The 16,829-nt window shown below is 40.5% G+C and overlaps 1 protein-coding gene across 2 annotated transcripts in view; it reads right to left on the reverse strand.

Moving 5' to 3' along the window:
* Window positions 1–16,829, reverse strand: part of clocka (clock circadian regulator a) — a 43,313-nt gene that overhangs the window by 9,604 nt on the left and 16,880 nt on the right. The window contains exons 3-21 of one of the 2 annotated variants that reach the window (XM_008299384.1): window positions 9,539–9,766; window positions 9,348–9,440; window positions 8,950–9,009; window positions 8,338–8,486; window positions 8,159–8,250; window positions 7,977–8,066; window positions 7,748–7,868; window positions 7,319–7,432; window positions 7,100–7,218; window positions 5,827–5,909; window positions 3,535–3,641; window positions 3,279–3,426; window positions 3,083–3,158; window positions 2,853–2,994; window positions 2,599–2,699; window positions 2,304–2,480; window positions 716–874; window positions 392–580; window positions 87–274 (exon numbers count right to left, since the gene is read on the reverse strand). In XM_008299384.1, coding sequence (XP_008297606.1) covers window positions 87–274; window positions 392–580; window positions 716–874; window positions 2,304–2,480; window positions 2,599–2,699; window positions 2,853–2,994; window positions 3,083–3,158; window positions 3,279–3,426; window positions 3,535–3,641; window positions 5,827–5,909; window positions 7,100–7,218; window positions 7,319–7,432; window positions 7,748–7,868; window positions 7,977–8,066; window positions 8,159–8,250; window positions 8,338–8,486; window positions 8,950–9,009; window positions 9,348–9,367 — 2,135 coding nt within the window. In that variant the 5' untranslated portion in view covers window positions 9,368–9,440; window positions 9,539–9,766. Of the gene's footprint in view, window positions 1–86; window positions 275–391; window positions 581–715; window positions 875–2,303; window positions 2,481–2,598; window positions 2,700–2,852; window positions 2,998–3,082; window positions 3,159–3,278; window positions 3,427–3,534; window positions 3,642–5,826; window positions 5,910–7,099; window positions 7,219–7,318; window positions 7,433–7,747; window positions 7,869–7,976; window positions 8,067–8,158; window positions 8,251–8,337; window positions 8,487–8,949; window positions 9,010–9,347; window positions 9,441–9,538; window positions 9,767–16,829 lie in introns of both variants that reach the window. The other variant, XM_008299392.1, reaches the window with a different exon arrangement.

The raw sequence follows: 16,829 nt of genomic DNA on the forward strand, positions 1-16,829 counted from the left end.
AGTGGTTGGCAGAATGGTGCAATCAGTGAACTCTACTTGATACCACATTTGTGTAAAAGGACGTAGATTTAAACGAAGATTCAAACCTAATCTGAGCCGAACGGTCCTGTGCAAATGTTGCCACAGCAGGAGTGTTGGGTCCAGTATTCTGTGCCAGGCTTGTGGCAATCTGAACCACGTTTGCAGGGCTTTGCTGAGGGATCATCATTGTGTTGTAGAGAGATGCAGGCAGTTGATTTTGTTGAGGCTGCAGCGTGAGAGACGACCGCTGAGACTGAAATACACAAATCCGGAATCATGAGACATGAGCTACAGCAGAACAGGACAGAAAAATGTAAGAATAAAGTGTGCCAGTGAGAGGCTGTGTTAGGTGTCGTCTAGGTTGTCTGACCTGTGACAGTGCTGTTTGCTGCTGGGATTGGGGCTGGACAGCATGTTGTTGCTGGATGCTGTTCTGTAGAGGCCCTGCAGAGACCACCTGGCCCTGCATGCTGAGTGTGCCCCCCTGCTGCACAGCAGTCCCCTGGGCCATCTGAACAGAGTTGAGATTTAGTCCACCAGCTCCTTTCTGCAGGAACATCTGAGACACGCATCACAGATTCAGGCTCTAACTCCAATTATAACAGTAATTACAACCATAAATAAAACAAAAACAATCCAGAAAAGCAAAGCAGACTATGTAGTCACTGGATCCTGAGCAGCTCTTCAGTCCCACCTGTAGACTCTGTCCCTGCACCCTCTGCAGCTCCTCCTGGATCTGCCGCAGTTCGTCTTGCTGCCTCTGAATGTTGGCCTCGATCATTCTGGTTCTTTGCTCCAGCTGCTCTTTCAGGTGCTGCATGGCTTCTAACTGGCTGGAGAACTGCACCATCGACTGACAAAGAAGAAAAAGATGTCAACATAGTAGAAAGTGACAAAGTGGTGCATTTATGTATGTCTATATCTATCAGCAATTTATCCTAACATGTGGCTGTGGCTGTTGATATGATTTGTTTTAATTAACCACATATGTATTAAAAAGTCATTAATGATTTTCACTGGGCCCCATTTGCCTGTAACAAATTACTTTTTACATACGGCAGAGCTGATATGAAAATGTTCATGTGCACCTATTTTTCACTGCTTCCAACAAACAACTTTTACAGCTACAGGGGGAGTTTTGTAATACGATCAAACCTCAAACTGGCCACCAACGGCTCTACCTAGTAATGGAATCAAAGTGTGGTTCAGGTATGTCTGGGTTAGCATCTCTGTAATTGTAAAATATGTGACCCACTAGGCAGGGGAGAAAAACACTATCTTAGCTGACTTAATAAGTCGTGGTACAATTCCACTTGTGAAACAATTTTACTCATTTTTTTTATTAAGAAACCACGGTGTAATTATAAAGGGGATTATCAAAAACTTTCCAGACTCTGCCTATAAAAAGCTAAAACTCTGTATGAATTAAATTTGGCCACCATCTGCTTCAAAGTAGTCTCCTTGTGCAGCGATGTAGTGCCACTGCAATGCTTGTAACCCTCCCTGGAAGTCCCGTCCTATAAACATGTCAAGCACCATCTGTGATGAGCACTGAATCTCCTAAACTGTGTCAAAACAGCGACCCTTCAAGTAGAATTTTATTTTGGGAAAGAAGAAGTCACTGAGAGACAAATCTAGCGGGTAAGGAGCAATGGTGGTGCTGTAGTGGCCAAAACAAAACAGTGCATAATGACTGCACGGTGACCAGGTGCACGACAGATTGAAGCATCCTTGTTTCATCGCACCACAGCTCAGGTAGTTTAAATGTCCTCCCTCAGACACCTCAGGATGTTACAGTAGAGCTGTGCCTTGACAGTCCAACCCTGAGGGGCTAAATCCTGGTGAAAACAACAAGTATGCTCCTGGTGTGCCCCTGCACCTCGTCTGGCCTTGTCTGATCCTTCCACTGTGACAACTGCTTTTTATTCTATCGGTTGTAGCCACAGACCTACCTTTCAATACCACCAGTGAGTTGTTTTTTTTTGTTTGTTTGTTTGTTTTTAACAGATGGGTTATTCCTCACAAAAAGGTGTCTAATACAGGCCCTGCTGTTGATTGTGCTGTGTCATGTGGTATCATGACTCATGACAGTTAGTGCTCACACATGTTGCACACATACCATGAACAGCATCTGAACTTTCTGATCACCCCTCATATTAAAAATAAATCCAGTGATGAAGCTCCACCGACCGAATCAGCAAGATTTAATGTGCACGACGTATGTAGAGCACCTGCCATCATTTAGGAATTAGGCTTTAAAACAAATGAGATAAGTATCGTACCTGGCTGTTGGTCTGAACTTGTTGTTGTTGTGGCTGTTGCTGCTGCTGCTGCTGCTGCTGCTGCTGTTGTTGTTGTTGTTGTTGTTGCTGCTGCTGCTGCTGTTGCTGCTGCTGTTGCTGCTGTGAAACCATAGCAGGTGCCATGTTCTGCCCTGTATTCTGGGAGCTCATCGACTGCTAATGTACACAAAAGAAACCCACAAAAAAGGATGACGTCCTCGGGAAATCTTTCATGATCCAGGACACCGTTATGCAGAAATCTGACACCAGACTGTGTTCTTGCCTTTTCACTGACCTGACTGCTGATAGATGATCTTCGTTGTGATGTCATCTCCACCGCAGAGACAGACTGGCGGCCGGGTGTACTCCTATCTCCCTGGAGCTTCATCTGTGACGCTGAAGGGAAAATATAAACACGATGATCAGCTTTAAAAAAACAAAAAACAAAAACAAAAACACACTGAACATAAAGTGATATCAGTCATGGAGATCCGCTGTGAGGGTGTCAAACAGCTTGATAATGAACAGGTTACTGATAAAGGTGCTTACAGGCTGGGTCAGACACAGCAGTGTGTGAAGATTTGCGTGAGCTGCGAGATGAAGCAGACGGAGTCCGGCTGTGGTCAAAGCGCTCCAAAGCCTCCTTCAGGCTGGAAGTGTTGAGCTGGGACTCAGAGCCCGAGTCCTGGGACTGCTGTTACAAAGCATTGTCACGGGTCATTACAACTCCATTCATCTCTTAATTAATTTTTAAGAAAGGTGTTGGACAAATGTTTCACCTTGTCAGCTGTGATCTCTGGCGGTGATTCTTCAATGCCAAGCTCTCTGCGCTGCTCTGCTCTTACTTCAGCGTAACTGTGAAGCAAAGACAGTGAATGGAATACACATGCAGAAAGCATCACAACACAAACAGATGTGTTTCTCTACTTGTGCATCTAGGAATGTTCAGTGTCAGTGGGTACGTCGTCCAAGTACCTCACAACAGTGTGTGTGCAGACAATAAACTCTGGTCTGGAGTTCCACTGGTGATAGGTGATGTAGTAATGAGTTTGAAGCCAAATCCACTGCTGCCCTTTGGTGAGGAATCTGTAGTAGCAGGACTTTCCCTTGCCATATTGCATTACTGAAAAGAAGCAAAGAGGAAACTGCTGTTTACTGTTTCAAAGCTTAAGAAAAATATAAAAACCACAGATCAGCTCACTTTACTGACGGCTGACAGAAGTGTACTCACAGTGTTCGTGGCATTTGGCCAACGTCTCCAAGTCATCTACATGGTAGTAGTCATACCCTGATGTACCCAGGACCTCAAATGGGAGGTAACCAATGATAGGTGGAGCTCTGGAAAAACACAGTAAATAATACTGAGATGAATCACTGGAAGTTATTCTGCAGATCTTCTGGTAATGGGTAATGTGACAGTAGGGCTGCACAAACATGTCCAATATGACAATCACAACTGCTTTGATTGACATGGAGATCAAGACTGTTTAACTGATTTCAGGAACAAAATATTTTTTTATTACACTCCCACTTAAATAAACAGAACACTGCTTTCACTTTAATGTTGTGCTACATTCCTGTTAATGTACAAGTCTTTGCAACTACATAAGACTTAAAATAAGGGTCTCCTTCACCTGAATGTAGCGCATCGCCAAGAGACAAAATATAAATAAAGTTGTACCCAAAACTTTTCATTTATTGGATCTATATGGATTGTTTTCTATGAGTAGAGCATTTAAAAAAAAAAAAAAAATCAATTTCACAGTTGGTCAAGTTTGTTTATCTGTGGGATGTCAAAATTGTGTTTGTGATTAATCTTGCATTAATTGTGCAGCTCTGTGTTAAACGATTTATAATGCCCTGTGATTACATCATCACATACTGTCATTTAGGGGCCAATTATCACAGAGCTTTCACAGGAAAAAGTGTTTTTCACAAGCCAGTGGCAAAAGCACAGCTTGAAGATAGTGTGTAGAACTTTTACATATAAATGAACATCCATTACAGTCAAGCCAAATGAGTTCACGCCATGCTGATTAGGTGGCAGGTAAATCTCTCTGAATTTCATGGCATGCCACAGTTTTTAATCTAGTTTCTGTGGCCAAGTTCTGCTCCGGTGCACCAGTAGCAATGAGTTTTACATCAACCAGCAACGACTGGTTTGACAGAGCTAAAGAGGAGAGCAGCCACAGCAATGAAAAAGGCTGCAGGAAGTAGGACTATTGCTGAAAATCAAAGTGCACTCAAGAAACGTTTCTAACGCTACGGATAAAAAGAAACTCGACATTCAGAGAAAGGATTATAGTCTAAAAAGGAAAGAAGCACTACAGTCAACGCTCACAAGCACGTGTTGACAGTGTCTCTGTAATTACTCTTTCTTCTACAAAATGGAGACAGAAGTTCTGTGCTGCAAAGCTCTGAAAATCACCTTCAATCATAGGATTTGGGAACATTTACAGCCACGTGATTTGAGCCCATCGATTGGAACCATAACGCCATGATGACTTGTCTGTACTCTATTCCACAGTTTAACCTTCCATGAGTCCAGAAGAGTTTTTCATCCCTTTTGCATCGGTAATCACACTAAACTGTCACACTTAGAGAGATTTCAAAGATGTGACACGTTTTTACCATGTGTCCTAGAGTGTCTTTACTAGTTGCTGGTCACAGACTTAAAGTTTGCTTTGAGAACCACTGAGTTAAACCTGTAGTTCAATTTGTTTGTCTACCTTAAGGGAAGAAAAAATCAAGATACATTATTGCTGTCTAGTTGATGTTCATACTGGCTTATTACAAAAAAAAACAAAAGGAGCAAGCAGCAAGTCAGACTGATTCTTTGATTGGACGGTATTGGTGACGTGATCCTACATCATCGGCGTGACATGGAGCCATGAGGGTAAAAAAATGGAGACTGGCTGCATGTCAGGCTGCTCTTATTGTTCTTAGCAGGTTAAATTATGTTCTCTGGAATCACAGCTTGCCTTAAAGAAATAGTTTACCACAAGCATTCGTAATGCATTGCATATGTAATAAATAGTGACAGAAATAGAATTTGAAAAAAATAAAAAGAGCACTTTTGTCGAGTTATATTACGGTAATAGTTCCTGTGTGATCACTGAGTTTCATTCACTATTTAATGGGGAAATGGAACAATGCATTAAGTTCAACACACCTCCAGCTCATCAGAGAATGCCTGCAATCACATGCTGATGTGCACACGTATCATCACGGTTACAAAATTATGTTTACATTGCTCATGCAGATCAGAGATTTGTTTTGCCAGTTCATGATCAGCAAATAGATTTAAATGTCACATCTATTTTCACAGTCACTAACAAACTACAGTGCAGTCTAACTGGACACACACTGAGGTTATCCTTTTTAAGAAGTTCTGCAACACAGTTTGAGAAGTTGAAATAACCAAACAGGTTAGAGAGACAGCAAAGCAAAAATAGATCTTTAAGGTACAAAGAACACACACTTAATTCACTTCTGCTCTTGATAAATTAAGGACAAACCTTACCTGTGGTCCAAGAAGAGAAACTTCCACTCTAAACTATGTCTAGAGGTGAATTCCTCGTTAGGCTCCTCTACAGTGCACATCTCCTGTGAGGGAAGAGTAAAATGCATTTAGACTGATAGATCTATATTATGCAATATATATTTTTCAGTCATGACACATAACACAATAACTACAAACTATACAAAACGAAATGAAGTGTCTATGTATTAAGCAGTGACTGGACAGATTAGTTGTTGTAATTATAGTAACCAGCCCTATTAATAAATATTTGTATGGCTTGCTTTTGATTAAGACAACTTTGTTTATTTTTAAAGGGAAATCCCAAAAACCTTACACTGTAAGACATTTAATAAAGTATAAATCAGCAAAAAAAAATTGAAAGCCTTAAACTTCAATATATCCCTCGATTTATACACAATTTTATCGACTTATATATGTTATATTGATTTTTTTAAAAACACAAAAAAACAAAAAGTGAGCTTTTACAAGATTGAATTTCCCTTCTGGGATAAATAAAGTATTTTTTCATTTTTCATTTTCATTTCAGTCAATATGTTGCTTCCATGAATTTTAACAATTTTGTTTCAAAACCTCAGTTTCAAAGTTACAAATGTTTATTGCAATATTCCTATCACTTTCTTTTTGATCTCCAAAAACCATGAATTTATTTTATTTTTTTTAATTCTGAGACAATTTATTGACATCAAGTGTTGAGGATTTCTTGCTCCCTTGCTTTTATCTGACACAGCACTGAGTAAAACCTGCAGGAAGCAAAATGAGCTTAATTGTTGTGTATATGTCCTGCTGTTTTGTTGTACGTCACATTTTAACTATCCTCTCCTGTTTGTCAAACAGAAATTCACGTTACCAGTTTTGATGAACTTTCTGCTTTCCTTACAGTCAAGTCTCAATTCCTCTATAACTGTCTTGTGCAATGTTCCATGATGATGATGGATTATCATTTCATTTTTATTTCACACTCACAACTTTAACACATAGTAGGTAAATCCAACAGTAGCCCTTTAACTCAGCAGGAAGAAGGATTTTACAAAGTACAAACAGATGAAGTGTTTTTAAACCGCTGAAAAGTGGTTGCCAATAGAGGCCACTGGGGACTTCACATTATGGCTGACAGGAGCCCAAATAGCTTTAGCCTTAAAGTGTCTGAGCAACTATTACTGCCGATCCGTGCTCTAATTAAAGCTACCTTTTTCAAACCCTTAAGCAAGAACCAGATAAAAGGAGAAGTGTCAGAACAGCTAATGATTCTTACCTTTATAAACTGTGGTTTGGCTAGCCTTACAGTTGCTATGAGACATACTCTGTCTTCAAAGGCAGAATGAAGCGATCGCTGGATCACTCCTTCAAAACCGTTTCTGGTACAGTTAGGCACTGGTGGAAAATGGAACCAGAGAAAAATTAAAACTTTGAACCTTTCACACGCACAAAAAAAACTCAGCTCCAGCATCATACTTTGTGTAATGTAGCTCACCATTATTCAGGGACTTGAAATTTCCAATGAACTTGACATACTCGTACACGGGGGGCTCCTTGGGGTCGATTGTCCCTCGGAGCATGTGGCAACAGAACTCAAGCTGATTTTTTGCTGAAAAAGAAAAAAAAGAATTGAGGAAGGAAGTACTTATGATAACTAAATACACATGTAAAATAACATAGCAATATAAAACGACAACTGAAAATGTAAAAAAAAAAAAAAAAAAAAAATGGCACTTATTTTAAATAAAAAACTGTCGGCGTCTCTCCTTCCATTTCGACGATCAAGCTGATTTTTTGCTGAAAAAGAAAAAAAAGAATTGAGGAAGGAAGTACTTATGATAACTAAATACACATGTAAAATAACATAGCAATATAAAACGACAACTGAAAATGTAAAAAAAAAAAAAAAAAAAATGGCACTTACTTTTTAAATACTCAGGTGTCAGCGTCTCTCCTTCCATGACGTGAGAGGCCAGAGCCTTGTACACATCTGACTGCTCCCCCATAGGCAGGAAGTTTAACAGATTCTGATCCAGAAGGTCAGACTGAAACACGAAAACTATCTTTGAGCATGTGTACAGCAGCAAACCACTGACACCAATCGATGTTGTTTTTGACATGTTCAATTCATAACTTGAACAGTTTATACTCACAGGTAAGTGCTCTAGTAGTGATGTCACGCTCTCAGAGACATAGATTATATTCCCGTCAGTCATAATTGCAAGGAAAAATCCATCTAACGCCTGACGGAAACAAATATTCTCTTTTAATTCACTTAAATTTCGGCATGTAAATAGAAGGAAAGCAAATACAAAAAAAAAAAAAACTGTCTCACCTCCAACATCAGCTGAGTGAACTCTTCATTACTAAGAAAAGGAGGCTTCCAGTCTTGTCTGATCTCAGTTGACTCTGAGTTAGCAGCAATTTCTGATAGAGGAGACATAAAATATATAGTTCACAACTCCCCGAATCCCAATGCCAAGCAGATTTCTGGCTGTCATGAGAGTTTATTACCTTTATGTTTGTGCAGAAAGTCGATGCTTTTCTGCAAAATAGTGGACTTGTCCATCTTCCGGGTGTTGCCCGGCAACATGGTACCCAGCTCCTTGATGAGGACATTGAACTGGTCCCTACGTTTCTTCTCAGACTTGTTACGGGACACACTGTTAATATAAAAGAACACCACATTTCCTTTTGATTACATAAACCCCATTCAGACATGCACTGCTTTCCGGTAAACTTGTGGTATTTAAAAATATTGGCCTCATGTGTAAATAGGCCCCTGGTCACTTTTTTGTAAAGCCATCTTCCTCGGTCAGACCTGGTAGCATTTCCGTATCATTCTTAACATGACACAAATCTGAATTACATACAATAATACAGTCACATTAAAAGATAGGCACACTCAAGAAAAAGTACTCCAAGTTGTTGAATTTAGGCGAATAAGTCATGTCAATCTTAAACAGGAACTTAAGGCGGTTTGCTTGCACAGTGAAGCTCTAACAATCGAGAAATATATACATCAAACCAAGGCTTGTAAGAACTAAAGTAGTATTATATCAGAGGCTGTCTTTTTTAAACTTCATTGAATGCCTTTGATCTGAAAACAAACCACAGGGATCTCACCGTTTCGCTTTGTCCTTTTCATCTTCTTCCATTAACCCATCAAAGATACTGCTGTCATCCCTGCAGAGGGAACAAACCAACAGTTGAAGCAGATCATCTAATATTCGCTCTCCAGTGAACTTTTGTGAGCAATTTAATAAGTCATTTCTCCTATACCTACGTTTTTATTTTGAGGTAAAAGCAGTAAAAATAAAAGTGAACACATCAAACTCAGACATGGCATCCCCCAAGTGACTCTTATTTTGTGATGAAACAATTAGTCAACTGATCGATTGGTGATAAATTATTCATAAATCTTCCATCTAGTGAATTAAATACATGGTTCATTTGGACTGTTGCACAGGCAGAAGAAGTGGTTCTTGACATTCTGCATCGTACAAGCTAAATGTTTAACTCACCGGTCAATGCTCGAGGTCATTTTTTTTTCCTGTTCAGGGTCGCAGTGTTGGAGAGGGGTCTTTTAATCGTGAGGTAGACATTTGTGAATGAACCTTTGAAGAAAACAAAATACAATTAAACCTAGTCACAGCCTCATCGCCACCTAAAGAACAAAAAAGAACACAAACCAGATAATAAAACTAGATCTTACCTTACTGACAGTATAGCCAGTCCTGTGAGACAATGAGGAAGGTGCAACCAGATAGAAGTAGCGTCTGGATGGACACACTGTGGAAGGGGTGGACCTCTGGGAGTCTCAGAGAAGAATCGCTGTAAGTTTCGTCGATCAGGGGGCAGAAAGATGCTAAAAGGTCTTCAGTGAGCTCAGTTTTTCGTCTGCTTGGGGTGTCAGTGTGGCACATGGCAGCAACATCTGAGTCTATGAGAGACAAGGACAACATACATGAGGTTTGATATGAGGTACAAATAGACAACATCTCAGTTTGTAATGTTATCAATCTGGCCTCATTGCAACATTACAGAGCAGGGCCAAATGTGATAGGACACCAGAGAAACCTTGCTAAAAATATGTACGACTATGGAAAATATGTACTCGGTATATACATAGAGCTTTAAGTCTGAAAGTTGTAATCCTTAAAGCTAACTGTGGTATTCTTGAACCTGGGACATATTTTTTCATATTTTTAGGTATAAATGATTCATTGGAACAAAAATGTTGGGAATCAGTCCAACGTTGAGCAAGAATGTCTTAACATAATATAATCCAAGGAGCATTTGTATGTACTACTGGCTTGACCGGATGTTTATGACCTTATCCTAACATGCCTTTACTTGTATTAGTCAACAATATTCATCCATTATTATCTCCATTATCTATACACCGCCTAATCCTCACTGGGATCACAGGAGGCTATCCCAGCTGACTCAGGGCGAAGGCAGGGGACACCCTGGACAGGTCGCCAGTCTATCACAGGGCTACACTTGGAGACAGACAACCAAGCACACTCACATTCACACCTACAGACAATTTAGAATCACCAATTAACCTCAACATGTTTTTGGACTGTGGGAGGAAGTCGGAGAACCCGGAGAGAACCCACGCTGCACGGGGAGAACATGCAAACTCCATGCAGAAAGATCCCGGGCGTCCTAAGCGGGGATCTTCTAGCTGCGAGGCCAAAGTGCTAACCACCAATCCACCTTGCAGCCCAAGTCAACACTGTGACTTCAGTAAATAGCATTACATCTCTGCTCTTGGAACAGCATTTTTCTTAGGGGGGGAAATGCTTTGCTTTATGGTTTCTTCCCCTTTTTTGCTAGTAGTAGTCAAATGTTCACCGCAAACATAATGGTCTGTAAGGCGCTGTGTACAGACAGGAGTGTTTTGTTCTATTTATAGCAAAACTAGCCACAACTTCAGTGTGTCCCTGTGTCCCAAAGGAGGCTGCGAAAGCTTTGCAAAGTGTGAAAGGTCATTTTGTTGTCACAACTTAGAAATTCAGAATCATCATTTCCTTTTTAAAATTCGGATATATACAGTGAGAGTAAGCTATGTTTTCTGCACTTCAACTCTGACAATACTCCGCTTTTCCTGAGACAGCTGGCTTTAACTTAATAAGTGTTGTACGAGACTTATCCGTGAGCGACACTTCTGTTACATGCTAGACACACGTCTATGTCTGTGGGAATCCAATACGCAATGCTATTAGACACTTAAAATAACTATTTTAACCTGTCAGCTGGGGGGGAAAAAAAGCACTTTACTTTGACACAGACAAATTCCCTGTGAAATTATATTGTGGAAATGGTGAACCTACTCAAAGTATTTTTGTCTCTTTTAATGATATAAAAGGCTCTATTTTCCAAAAATATAGGAAAACAGAGCCTTGGTTCAGAAATACCAGAATTATCCTTTAAGATTTCCGTCCTGGTTGATTTGGCTACACGTCTGGGTATCTTGGTAAGACTAAATGCAGTTTAATACTCGGGCAAACAATCCTTCAGTAGTTCCTTTGTTAAATTCTGGAGTGTTTTGCCAGTGAAGCTGCCACAGCAAGAGATGTTGGGTTTGCATCAGCCGCAACTTCAAACAGCTTCAATATAGTGTAAAGAGAGTGAGGCTGTTATCAGTTACATAAAATGACACTGGATTACATGCTGCATTGTTTCCTGGAAATCCCTCATGCATGTGAAGGCAATCTGAATCCAGTGTGGGAATGGCAGACTATACCACCAACGAACTCAACAGAGACTCCAGACAGGTGACAAATTAAAGGAAAAACATGAACCCATGCATTAAGGGGGGTCTGGTGGCTCTGTTATTCTGTGGAGGATATTTCTGTTGGCATGGTTTGGGTCCACTCATGCCTTTAGAAGGAAGGGTCCCCGCAAATCAATACAAATTCGCTCCAAGTGATCACCTATATCCCATGATGAAACATTCCTAACTTGATGAGAGTGGTCTCTGCAGGAGGACAATGCCAGCATCCATAGTATACGAGGGGTCACTGAACGATTTAGAAAACATGAAAGTAATTTGAATGACATGCTATGGGCTTTGAAGTCACCATATCTCAACCCAATTTAACACCTTTGGGAGATTCTCGATCGATGTGTTGAACAGCGCTCTTCACCACTATCATCAAAACACAATTTTTTTTCCCTTCAGTCCACTAATCTGTACTTGCATAGAGATATATATACATGTTGACAGGCTATAGCTATGAGTTGTCAGCCATAAATAGCATCACAAATGGGGTTTGACTTCCATGAAAATCTTACATGCTTCGGGAGTTGGTCATGGTTTCTACTCCATTTCAATTTGCATGCAAAACAACACATGCTGCCATTGACAACATGTGCAGCACGTAAGCAAAGTAGCACGCAGACCAACAACATCTTAACATACATATTTTATGCCATGGCTTGAATCCAAATAGAAAAGCCTCCATAGTGTCCCTGCCAAGACTTGAAAGCTGTAGAAAGATTAAATTAAAGGTTATTACACCACCTGCTGCTGTTTGATTATCAACTAGAGGTTCAGTCACACCAGCCAACTAATACAACACCTGCCCTTGACAGGGTTTCCCTGCCCTCACTGGTACTTAACAAGTGATACACCAGAGCAGCAAAATGGAGCGTAGTCACACCATTAACGACACACAACAGTGACGTAAGGTGATATTATTATTATTATTATTGTGACATTTTAGTCACATGCATTTCCACACATATAAAGCTGGGACATTGTTTTCATACATCTTGAGCTAAACTCAGAATGATGCAGCACTCAGGCAAGTTTTTTTCAAGCTGTATCCCAAAATGGCCCAAATCACTTTTGTCTGCCTGTCTAATTACCCAACTTTAGCTAATGACTGCACCCAAAAAAAAAAATGTTGAGCAGAAGAGGTCATTACGGGGGGCTCTAAAATGATGTGATCACATGCCAGGAGAAGCAGAAAATAGCTCCCAATTTTCTACCAAGTATTAGGGAAATGTGAATAAAAATTTCCACGAATTAGGAGAATAATGACCAAGCTTCAGTCAGGTAAAAACATCTCACCAAAGGTCCTGAAAATTTTTGATGACATGGTACTAACAGCCAAACAACAGCTTGAAGCAGGGGTGAGAGATCCAGCAGCTTTTCCCCTTGAAGTGAGCAGCATTATTATTCTACTAAAAGTTTACAAGATAATTGACAGGTCGAATGCTGATGTAGCAGACACATAAAAACATCCACCTTGATGTAAATCAGCCACAGATGCAGCCCTAACTGCCAGCTGGAGTGTTCTGTCTTTCCCTTGACACTACTATTTTCTTCGCACAGGTATGCCCACAATAGATGTCAAATTTAAACGGAGAATGCCCGCCGGATCTCTAGCCTAAATATTTGACCCATTTAATTCATGAACCAATTAACGTCACAACCTGTGTGGGAGGTTTTCTAACCATAACAACGGCCTGTTTGTGTTGGTGAGAAAATCTCTTCAGTGTTACTTCCTGTGTGTCTTAGCACACACTGACATTTCTACTTATGCAATGCACATCTTTATACATTTTTACTGAAGAAGGAACTTAAGGTTTGTGCTGTTGAGAGTTTAAATGAGGTTTGCTATTATGTGCAACATTTGGTTTAAGTATAAAACATGCCTGCACTTATTGACATAATGCACAAATTGAAAATAAGGTTGTGTTTTTGATGAGAGTTTAATATTTCTGCTTCATTTAGTTTTCACATCCAACATAACCTGACTACTGCTCCAACTTCAGGAGCAATAAAACATGTTTTAACAGACAGCCTCACTGTTTGCACACAATGACAGTCTGGGATCTAAGAACAAGGATCTCATGTGAATACACTGTTAAATCACATGAACTATTGTCAAAGGCTCACTGTAGATTTTCAACAGAGTCTAAACACAGCAGGAAATCCTAATTTCTCCAGAAATCCTGTGTCATATCTGCCCGCCATGCTAAGTACACCTCAGAAATAATCACTGACATGGTGCTACAGTGTGATCTTTTACCAGCTGCTTTTTCCATTGTGTGTATTTCTGTGCTCACTGTAAGGGGAAATGCAACCTGCCGTGTAGCACCAGCTTTTCTCCTTGAAGTGAGCAGCACCGTTATTCCTCTAAAAGTTTACAAGATAATTGACAGGTTGAATGCTGATGTAGCAGACACATAAAAAGCATCCATCATGATTTAAATCAGCCACAGACACAGTCCCAACTGCCAGCTGGGGTGCTCTTTCTTTCACTCGACACAACTATTTTCTTTGCACTGCTATGCCCACAATACACGTCAAATTGAACAGAGAATGCCCGCCAGATCTCTAGCCTTAACGCTGGCCTATTGTAGTATGACCAGAGCTGCGTGCACGGCAGAAAGCAAGAATTGGCCATTAGGTGGGTGGTACTTGTCAAAGTAACATCCACATAAATGCCAGGACCCAAAGTTTCCCAGCAGAACATTGCACTGTAACACGATCATCAGTGTTACTCACTTAACATGTCAGTGGTTTTAATGTGTGACTGATCGATATATCCTGCTGTCATAAAAAAAAGTCACATTTTATTGATTTAAATAAACTCACTGTCAAATTAATCAGAAAAAAAAAAAAAAGCATGACAGCACTATGAATATTTACACCTTCGTGTTAGGGCATACAAGGGAAAAAAAGGGGAGGAGTAGGTTTTATCATGGCCCATTGACTCTGAGCTATGCAGTGTTATTTTACTGCTCACTGCATGTCACTCTTTAAACACAAATATGTTACAGAGAATGGGTGTCTTATCTAAGATTACTGTTTTGTCAACACAAGTGGCCAACTGCACTTTGCAGCAGCACTATAAAAGGGAGTGAAGGGTTGTAGTAAAGAGCTTAAACGAAAGATTTAGTAACGACTGAAAAACAGAGGCAGGCAGCTTTTCCCTTTTGGCTCCTCAGTATCTTTAAAACAGCCGAGCTAACTGGAGCGCAGACCAAGAGTGAAACAGCCGGATGCCAGACAATTGAAGACATTAGTGATATGAGAGAAAATTAAGAGATGGGCGGAAAATGTTAGTCACTGACATCAGTGTATCAGCAGTGGTTGAAGCAGAAGCTTCAGCGCAGAGCGAGCGTTGTGTAACTGGGAAAGCAGGGGTTGTATAACTGTGATGTCATCTGTGCTTCACTGACCTGCTGGCCCAATGACCTACTTTCTTCCTCCTCCGATCTAACTTAATCACAGCTCCACAGGCAACACCTTCCTGTTCTCACCAATAACACTATGCTCTATCAACACAAATCCTTTAAAAGCTGAACATATTACACAGCAAGTACCTTCAAAAAAGGTGTGCGTAGGGACTCAAACTGCCTGCGTTTTATGTTTCCTCATTTTGTCACATGATATGCAAAGACTTCCTGGAGTTCCCTAAGCCTCGGCAGGAACAGACGTCAAGGAAAAAAAAAAAAAAAAAAAAAAAAGTGATGCAGATGTGCTGAATTTTCAAATATCGGCTTTTAATAATGTCAAGCACGTAAACTACCAGCTCGATTCAAATGTGTTTTTCACCCTAAACCACATCGACTCACAGACTCATAACATTCTTTTATCATCATTTTTCTGTTGCTCACACAGCGTTGTTGAATGTCTCTGGTCGTGCATGTGTGTGCGTGTGTGTGTATATGTGGGTGTGTGTACGCATACTCAGATGTAGGGCAGCAGAGCTCTGAGGATATGAGTCACTCTGAAGTGGATCTATGGCGCCGCTCGTCACGCACCCCGCCACACCCCACACTGAGATGCCAGCGCAGCAACTGTGCCAATGGGCAACACCATAGCAACCAGCCTCACCGTGTGGAGTAAAAATAGCCCGACCGAATTCCTTCACAGCTGATACTCCCTCCATCATACGCTGAGAATTATTAGAGTACAGAGAGCGACTCCCTTTGTCATGAACTCGAGTCTGTGGATGTAAAACACTGTGACAGGTCGACCTGCAGCAGCACATGCGTCCTGTAAACATTACTGCACTGCTCTCATGCAGTCAGGGCTTGAAGTGAAAAATAATCCTGAGCCTGAACTTTTTTGCTTTTGGGTGGGGGTACAATCTCGCTAATTAGTAAGATATTAAGATATCTGCCTTCCCAAACTCAGACTACAGATTATAGTAATACCACAGAAGGTCAATGGATTGTGGTAGGTACTCCATCTGACTACAACATGGTGCAAATATATTGTTTAACAACCAATCAGTGAAAGACGTGGAAAAAGGACACTGATTAACCTTTTCACAATATGTGCACTATTTATTACCTCCGCCAAGGAGGTTTTCATCACTCCGTCAGCTTGTTATTAATGATATCAATGTTAATTCAAATGCTAAAGGTATGTTTTGATTCTCCATGAATCTAATAATGTAGATAAAATGAACGCAGGACTTTAACAGTGGCTGGAAATCACAATATGTTGGAAATGAGCTGCTTGGTGGAGGTCTGCGCTTGTTCAGAGGGCTTTTCCAGTTTTGAAATACAATACTTGGTCAATATTCAATGAAAACACAAATCTTTTGAGGTTTTCAGAAAGACTTTTCTGAAACACTGGTGCTATATCTCGTGCATTTATGTAACCAGCATGCTGATTTGACACAAACAGTTTTGACAAAGCATTTTTATCTTCAGCCAACTTTTTGCACAGATTAACGAGTGGTGTGATATGGTGAACGACAAGTCATGTTCTGCAATGAACGTGCATATGTGTATTTTTTAATCACAAACCCGGTCAGTCATTGATGCCGGTACCTCAGCAGTGGCTGCTGCTCCTGGCAAACGAGGTGAGTTTCAGAGCAGACAGCAGCTCTATGGCCGGGGTCTGACTCCTGACCTGACAGCACTTTTTTTATTTTTTTTTTTTGCCGCGAGTTGCGTACATGAGTTTTTTTGAGCAGGTGGTACAAAAGCCTGCACCCAGCTCCTTCAGTTTTTTTGCACCAGCA

The sequence above is a fragment of the Stegastes partitus genome, unplaced genomic scaffold, assembly GCF_000690725.1.
Source record: "Stegastes partitus isolate 25-593 unplaced genomic scaffold, Stegastes_partitus-1.0.2 Scaffold30, whole genome shotgun sequence".
Lineage (NCBI taxonomy): Eukaryota > Metazoa > Chordata > Actinopteri > Pomacentridae > Stegastes > Stegastes partitus.